At 34.4% G+C, this 8,863-nt stretch overlaps 1 protein-coding gene across 10 annotated transcripts; it reads right to left on the reverse strand.

Moving 5' to 3' along the window:
• Positions 1-1,521: 1,521 nt before the first annotated feature.
• LOC104085198 (uncharacterized) lies at positions 1,522-8,001 on the reverse strand. 10 transcript variants are annotated; one of them, XM_018767021.3, is made up of 10 exons: positions 7,747-8,001; positions 6,837-6,935; positions 6,246-6,682; positions 5,456-5,522; positions 5,297-5,350; positions 3,191-3,286; positions 3,019-3,084; positions 2,863-2,931; positions 1,939-1,982; positions 1,522-1,808 (listed from the first exon to the last, which is right to left on the reverse strand). In XM_018767021.3, exons 1-9 carry the CDS (start codon positions 7,855-7,857, stop codon positions 1,953-1,955), a joined length of 1,029 nt encoding a protein of 342 aa, XP_018622537.1. In that variant the 5' UTR covers positions 7,858-8,001; the 3' UTR covers positions 1,522-1,808; positions 1,939-1,952. The 10 variants fall into 10 exon arrangements, with proteins under 10 accessions (XP_018622537.1, XP_009587476.1, XP_009587474.1 ...); XM_009589181.4 differs by lacking the exon at positions 1,939-1,982 and having other exon boundaries at positions 3,218-3,286; XM_009589179.4 differs by lacking the exon at positions 1,939-1,982.
• Positions 8,002-8,863: the final 862 nt, after the last annotated feature.

The raw sequence follows: 8,863 nt of genomic DNA on the forward strand, positions 1-8,863 counted from the left end.
CTCAATTTTATATGCTATATTGAGTTATATGTCTACTCGCAAGTGTAGTTCTTCAGTGTTTATGTATAGTTTTCAAGAATTTAAAGAGGAGCACTTTTAGGCTTATTCTATGTGAATTGTCCTAGCTACTCTTTTGTTAGCTCATTGTGAATTTTTTTGGATTCTCATTTCTGCTTGACATGATTAGTACTTGAGGGTTTTGTATTTTTTGCAAGAATTTAAAACATTTTGAGCTTATTCAATGTGAACAAGCTTTTCTGGCACCAGCTTTCTTGTGAAAATGTATAGGTTCTTACTGTGTTTATATATAACGTTGTATTTTAAGTTTCTGTAGCTGTGAAGTGCATGTGTTGATTATAAATGAGTGGATAAGGATGCAAGTTCATAACTTATAAAATTGATTTCTGTTATTCTGCGTAAACAAATTCATATTACCAAAGTTCTAAACAAGAGATGATTTTTAATTATTCACTTAAATTGTACTATATCTTTTATGTATAATTACTCATTCAAATATCTATATTAAGAATATTAATATCATTTTATAAAATTATATACTATACGTAGTACTTTACAAACTTTGTGACGTAGAAGTTATATCATGCTTTATGTTTTTATTTTTATAAATCACTCCCAAAATCATTGGCATGAACAAGGGGGGGGGGGGGGGGGGAAATGAATCCAAGTTGCAAAAATGAAGTGGCAACATAGCAGGCTCTCTTACTGATGAGGCTAGTATAAGGATTTTGATTTCTGTTCCAATCATCATATGGAAGATAAAATCTCAGGCGCTATCATAAAAACTTGGAGTTCATATCAAATGGAAGATAAGACGATGATTTTTGCTCCTCCAATTTTCCCTAGACTAGATAGGGATGAAGATCACAGCCAAAAACAAAAGTGCAAGTAATATTGCAGGAAATTTAACTTGGCATTAATAAGAAATTAAAAGTATTTGGATAGTCCAACGGTAATGAGAACTAAAACCTTACAAGAGGGGCATATAGCTGGAAATACGAATCACAGACAAGTGGACATAAGAGAATTTTGTAATTACTAGTAACTCGTTTTTTTTAACCAAATCATGTTGCTTACAAATATTTTTAGAAATTCTACATCAATCAATCCAGGAAAACGCAAGGCCTCTGGGCAGCACAGAAAAAGAAACTAAGGCCATATAGTTGGTCAGTTACTCTATACAATCATGGAACTGCTGAACCTCTTCACAATATCTGTGCTACTTTTCTCGTAAATACAGAACCTATCTACGTTTATAAATGTTCACATAGTACATTTATCAAACGAAGACAACGTACACAGAGACGATAGAAGACAGACGATACAAGGTTATTTCGTATCCATGTTTATTACAGCCATAATCACAAAGTTTTAACTGTATGCTTGCCAAATATGTGTTTCTTTTCATTTGTACTTCTATAAGACATCTACTAGTTGATGCTTATTTGGGATTTACTGATTGCATGACCAAAGAATACGATTTAAATAAATAAAAGACAAAAGGAGAAAAATACCATCTAGATTCAGTACTTTCAGTAGAGACAGACAAAAAAAGCATGCATTTAGGCCAAGAAAGAGGACCGCATACATGAACACCATACAAACATATATGAAATACATTAACGGCAAGAAAGAGGGCTGGATACACGAGTGTCATACAAACATATATGAAGTGCAATAAAATTGTTGAACCTAGTTTAATTGGCAATGTCTGCTACTTGTCAGGACCCACCACATACACAAATATATCAACCAATTTCTACCTCCATCATCGTGGAGTGGACCAGAGCCTGCAAGCAGAACTTCTCTGTTAAGTGTAAATCATCAATTGTTGAGTGTAATTAAACAGAGGTCTTGTTCAAGACATGCTAAACAAGCATAAATTAACCAACAAACAGGCAAGATATGATGATTTTATACTACTTCTAGATTAGCTACTTCAGGAATAACATTCGTTCAGAGACCTGTAGCTAAATGGACAAGGAGGTTTATTGAATGGAATCACTAACGCTGTTAAGTAACTAATACCAAACTCAAGTGAATACTAAGTTTTAAAAAGAATCTATAATCCTTTCCCTGATTCAATGTACACATCAGTATTCTTCAGCCACGTTATCTTATGTTGTGCAGATCCTTCATTAGCCTTGACATACCCTTATTGAACGGGTGTGAAATAGATGCAAGTACTTCGTGTTAATTCTTCAAAATTTACCAAAAGATAAGAAACTTGATGAACCCGTATTGCATATTTCCACATGCCCATGCCCATGCCCATACTGGATATGTACAGCAGATCCATGTACCATAGGTCATAACTAAAAAAGAGTATGTCCTACATCATCTTGCAGTAAAATTAGCAATCACGTCACTGCAAGAAACCCAAGCACGGACTTAAGTTAACATAAATGATAAGAATGAAAATAACCCTGGAGTACCTATAGATCATTCAATCATTTCACTTGAATGTTAAATATGCAAGAGTCTCTTGTGGTGGGACATTGGCAGTGCACTGCAGAGAATGATTCAAGATATGATCCTTATTTTTTAGGATAAGGGTGGTTTAAGGGCCTGCTCGCGCGCACCTCGGCTCCCACCAGCAAAGATACTGGGTAACTCTATCCGTCAAGGCTTAGACAAATGAAAAGAAATAACCTAGTGTTATTGTCTCCACTGGGACTTGAACCTGGGACTTGAACCTGAGACCTCATGGTTGATTTAAGATATGATCTTTTTAATGCATAATGCAGACACAAGTTCATATGAAATAAGATCAATCTGATTTCTGAACTTACAACCCATTAGTTTCCATTGCCATCAAAATCAGGCACAAGGAGATAGACTAACCTGTAGTTCCTGTTCTGAGATTTTAAGCCTTTCACCACAATCTCTTACTTGTGCATAATGTTTATACAACTACAATAATTATTGAACACCACTACAATTAGCACGGATTAGGTAATTAGATTTATTATGAGAAGAAAATTGATAATACCGAGATACCTTTGATAATTGCATCTGTCTCTGTGATGTAAGCTTCTGTGCAGCTGTCAATGAATCCTCCAGTTTCTGGTTTCATCAAACAGATGCTAGTAAGAAGGAAGAAAAAATATCTAGACCATGTTCAAGGAACTCACTAAGATAGTATGAATAGTAGTAGAAAAGAATATGTTACTAGGAAAACCCTGCAACTTATCATAACCTTGGATCTTTCCTGTAACTTAGACACCAAATTTTGCTTCTCGTTGACCAATTCCTCCATCAAAGATGCCTAATCAAGTCCACTAAACATTAGATTCAGGTAATGCAGAACTTACTACTGTATCCAAAAGTCAAAAGAACATTTGTTTATAGATATAGATGTAGTAAAAAACCTATCAAAGTAGGTAAAAGTACCACAGAGCCAATTACACAAGGTGTCAGTATGGTGTTTCTCTTCTAGTAACAAAATGGTATGTGAAAACAAAAAAGTAATACATGGTCCATAATTGCAGGTGGATGATCAATGAAATAAGTAAAATAAAACTTTTGAAGTGCTATAAACTCGTGACACTGGTCCAGATGGTATATAGATGTTTGGAAGTGTTTTGGAGAGATTGGAATAGGATGGCTCAACAAGCTATTTAATGCTATTCTAAGAAATGGAAGGATGCCCGATGAGTGGAGAAGAACAAAGAAGATATTAACTGTTGTGACATCTTTTTTAACTATTGTGGCATTAAACTTATGAATCATAGGATGAAACTCTTAGAAAGAGTGAGAGCCTTAGACTTAATTCTTTTTTGATAAGTATAATAATATAATAGAGCTAATAGACTTAGGGACACTACAAGGGTGATAGAGAATTAATTTGGATATATGCCCAGCAGATCAATAATGGAGGTATATTCTTACTAAGAAAATTGATGAAAATTTATACGAGAGGAAGAAAAATCTATACATTTAGTTTATTGACCTGGAGAAAGCATATGATAGAGTATCAAGAAGGGTCCTTTGGTGATGGTTGGAGAAGAAAGGAATTGATATTAAATAGAAAAATGACATAAAGGACATATACTGAGGATCTATCACTAGCGTGAGAACAATAGTAAAATATACAAAAAGATTCCCCATACTGTAGATTTATATCAGGGTTCACCATTGAGCTTGTACTTGTTGGGCTTTAGTCATGGATGAGCTAACCAACACAATATAAAATAAGATCTCATGGTGTATGCTATTTGCTGATAATATTGTGCTAATCAATGAAACCAGCGAGGGTATCAATTAAATGTTCGAATTATGGAGAAGCACTCTAGAAAGCAAAATTTTTAGGATAGTATGATTGAGTATATGCGTTGCAAGTTTAGTCAGCACAAGAAGAGTGAAGTTAAGGTGAGACTAAACGGGATTGTGGTGTCTAAATGCAATAATTCATATATTTAGACTCGTTCCAGGAGAATGAAATAATAGATGAAGATGCTACACATAATCAAAATTGAATAGTTGAAATGAAGAATTATTATCGGGGTAGTCTTATGTGATAGAAGGATACCTAAAAAGATAAGTTCTATAAAATATTATAAGACCAGCAACAGATATGGGAGTGAATATTGGGCCATTAAAGTGCAACACATCCAAAAGATGAGTGTCGCAGAAATGCAGATGCTAAGATGGATGAGAGGTCATATAAAATTAGATAGATCAAAAATGATCACATTCTCCAGAAGATGCAAGTAGCACATATTGAGGATAAAATGAGAGAATGTCGTTTGAGATGATTTGGTCATGTCCCAAGTCTACCTCCAGATGCACCGATTTGTAGGCGTTAAACCACAACGAGTGAAGGTGTTAAAAAGGGACGACGTAGACCTAAAATCACATGGAAATAAGTTGTCTTGAAAGACCTATAATTTCTTGGAACCCATGCAAGCTCAGCGAAAGATAGACACAATGGAAACATAATCAGTGAGGATTCATATAACCGACCCTGGCTTATTTGGAACTGAGGTGTAATTGTTGGATTATTTTATCAACTCGTGACAAGCAAAGAATCAAGAATTTCAAATACTAATAGTTCTAGCTTATATCTCAAGCTGATTTTTCCGATGGTAAATGTGCTAGAATTTGAAATTATCCTCCATCAAGCAAAACTAGGAAGCAATCTAACCATTCATTTCATTTTAGCACAAGTGAAACTATTCACACTTCTCAATTTCAAGGAGTGACCTGCCTGACCATCGTTTTAAACTACTTATAACACCCAAATAAAGAAATCGTCGATCTACTATGCTTCAGTTACCTTTTTCTTAAGTTCTTCAAGTTTCCGACCTGAAATTTCTGTTTGCCTTTCCATCTGAATAAAATTAGAACAAAGTAACACATGAAATAAAGCACTAACACCAACTACGAAGTTTCAAATTCTAAGATTTAAATCATTTTTTAAAGCAACTTGGTCTACCTGGTGCTGATCATTCTCACTTGACTCAGCTGACAGCTCTCTACTAGCATGGTCGTCTAAATTAGACCTGTTCAAATTAGACTTCCATTAAAATTGTCCATTATGCTCATCTAAGTTAGATCACCATCAAGAAGTGGATTGATTTTACATTGTCAACCAAAACAAGAAAAGACCAGAGCTACCAAGCAAGCATGGGATAAATGGTTTCAAGCTACGGTGAACACTAAACTAATAGTAACAATTGCACAAGTTTCCATCATAAGCAAGTGCAAAATATAACTAATGAGGTCTGCACATCTATATGTTTCCGCAGAATGTAATAATATATCAGCATAAGAACATATGCCAAATAAAAAGTTCCCAAAGAAGTAAATCGCACATGAAACATCAGCGTAATTTCTTCTGGCATGCCTCAAATATCAGTTAAGTGGTTGAATACTCTACTCAATTTTCTAGTGTAAATGAAGAATAATCAAAAAAAATAAAACCAAATTTGTACAATTTGAGAACGGCAATCCACTTTAATGTGGTTGCAAGCCGCAAACATGAGTTATAGAGAAATAATGTATCAATAAGACATATCCAAGGTGGAAAGTGGCAGAATCACACTAATATGCCTCTGCACAAAATTACTTGAGCCTTCCTACCACTTTTCAGAAACCACCAATCAGTAGAGACTATACACAATGTACAATAATAATGAGTACCAGCAGTATGTAACGCAAAGTATGGTCAACCAATTTAGTCGCTTAAAAACTAGCAGCAACGCATTAAGTAATGTACGTCCTACCTAGGCAGTAGCTTAGGCATTTGATCCTTCTCTCTATCTCTGCTTTTATGGTTACTGTTGGTTTTCTGCATCTTTATAGGCTGGTCCCTCTCTCTTTCCCAGCTACTTTCTCGAATCCTTTCATCGTCCTGCTCAACATCCTCCAAACGTCTTTCATCATCGGCAACCCGATCTCTATTGACTTGATAATCTCGTAATCGACCACGATCACGATTTCGGTCATATCCTCTCTCCCTCTTGTGATTGCGGTCTCGAGAATGCTCTCTATGCCCATTCCTACGTCTGTTATCATCATGATCATAGCCTCTTTCCCAGTCTCGATCCGTATCACCACCTCTCACCCCTCTCTCAGAATGCTGAATACTTTCTCGACCAAAATCTGATCTGCCACCTCTTGTAGTCACTTCATTTACTCTTACAACTCGCCCATCAATAGTCTGGAGGAAATATATGATATTTTAGAGTATGATAAGCTCATAGTGAATTTCATGAAGAATTAAAATTATGATGTACATGGATATAGAATCATCTACTAAGGATAAAAATCACTTCAGTAATTATAAGTTAGATAACAGAGAGATCAGAAAATACCCTCCCATCCATTTCATTGATGGCATGCGTAGCTGACCGAGGATTAGTGAAGGTGACAAAGCCATAACATTTCCCCCCAACCTTACGGTCATTGATTATCTGAAAGTAAAACGTCCAACTTCTGAAAATAAAAATAAATGCAGAAAAAGAAAAAGCTATTGCAGCCGTCTGACAATATTACCTACTGGCCATGATTCTAAGATACTGTTTTCAACCAAAGCAAAAGCAGATGTGGCTACTTATCACAATGAACCTATCTAGTCATACAGAGAAATCACTTATATATTTGAATCACAATTTTAATTTCGAGGAACAAAATGATGCCAAGTACAACAAAAACTGCATGATTTAACTGGAAACCAGATGCAGTCAAAATTACTGAATCCATGCTCCTCTAATTCAAACACACGAAGCCACAACCTTTTCAGCATGTAAGAAACTTGGGTTCATAGTAAAATGTTTAACGGGGCTTGATATTAATTCAAAGAGTCATCACAAGCTTAACCAACTTTTTTTACTTCTGTAGGCATCACCTCAACCAACCCTAATTTTAGGCACAGCAGTTTTTCAGTACCAACCACTTACCATATAAAGGCAAGGAGTCTTTCATACCATTCACTAAAATAGCTTAATTCTTTAAATGGGAACCAAAACATGTTCATGCTGTAACGCTCTAACCTTTTATTCAATTAACAAGAAGCTAACATAACTTATGCAACTATTCTAGTAGGGGGAAAACAGAACAAAATTAAAATGAACAATTAGCTCACAGAAGACTTGGTATTAATATCAAGAAGCTCACAAAAAATTCCGTTTTGCCTTGGCAAAATCCCATGGAATTCCAATTCGAAAAAACCCTAATTTATGACATAAGCTGAGATAAATAGTAAAACATTAGTATGATTAAGACCTTAATGTCTACAACAGCACCGTAAACATCGAAGACTCGACGGAGAGTTTCTTCGGTGGCGCTGTACGGAAGCCCTCCCACATATATCGAGCTCTCGTCGTCAACTGTCATTCTTTCTCCTGCACAGCGTTGCAACTGGTTAATTGTATTTTTAAAAGTTTGCTGATAGTAGAGTGGCCGATGACGGCGAATACTGTAAAAGAGGTTAAACGTAACAATACACGTATATATTTGACCATTTTCCCTTATTATTACGGGAATAGGATAGATTACTAATTAGTCATTAGAAATAGAGTCGTGCATAATTTATTAAATACTCAATTATCGTATCGAAATCGAAAATTTTGATATTGGTATTTGATACGGTATGGTATTTGATTTAAATTTTAAAAAAAATAGTATTAGGTATGGTATTTGGTATTTTAAAATAAAATACCGAAATACCGATATCGTACTGAAATATATATTATATTACACAATACACATATTATTAATTATAATATAAATATTAAAAAACTATAATTTTACTTTTCTTTAACTCTAAACAAGTAACAACACATTTCTATTGATCAAATTTATTCTTTTATGTACAGTTTTCTCTCTCTAGGTTGATATTTGTTTATTTTGGACAAAATTTTTGTCAACAAATATTTTTAGTTTTGTACTTTTGAGTACTTTAATAAAGAATATTACAGTTTATGACTCTATGCACTAGTTAATATTCAAACTAAAATTACTGAACCGAATAAATCAAAACCGAAAGGAGAAAAATCGAACCATATTGAATTTAATTAGGTACGGTATTGGTATAACATTTTAAGAAACCGAATACCGAAAATACCGAACCAAAATATCTAAATACTGTACTGTACCAACCGACAAACACCCATATTGAAAATAGACAAATAACAATACATTATCTATAATTATCCATTATATTTAAGATTAGGTCTAACTTTATCCTTCATATATCACTTTGAGGGGAACGGCTCCACTCCATTACTGGTTGCTCCATATTTATCAATACAGTCTTAGATGGCTGACACATGTGCTCTTTAAAGTTGAAAGGCCAAAATTTATTTTTAGTTCATTGTTTGTTTTTTGGTTAAATTTCTAT

This window comes from Nicotiana tomentosiformis, chromosome 9 (genome assembly GCF_000390325.3).
Source record: "Nicotiana tomentosiformis chromosome 9, ASM39032v3, whole genome shotgun sequence".
NCBI classification, from domain to species: domain Eukaryota; kingdom Viridiplantae; phylum Streptophyta; class Magnoliopsida; order Solanales; family Solanaceae; genus Nicotiana; species Nicotiana tomentosiformis.

What these genes read in the sequence shown, in the direction of transcription:
- LOC104085198 (XM_009589179.4), bottom strand. Translation starts at nt 7,857, where the DNA reads ATGACAGTTGACGACGAGAGCTCGATATATGTGGGAGGGCTTCCGTAC. An exon ending in ATGCCTAAGCTACTGCCTAG is followed by an intron (nt 5,523 to 6,245) that starts GTAGGACGTACA and finishes TAATTTGAACAG; the next exon opens with GTCTAATTTAGACGACCATG. An exon ending in GACAGATGCAATTATCAAAG is followed by an intron (nt 2,932 to 3,018) that starts GTATCTCGGTAT and finishes TAATTATTGTAG; the next exon opens with TTGTATAAACATTATGCACA.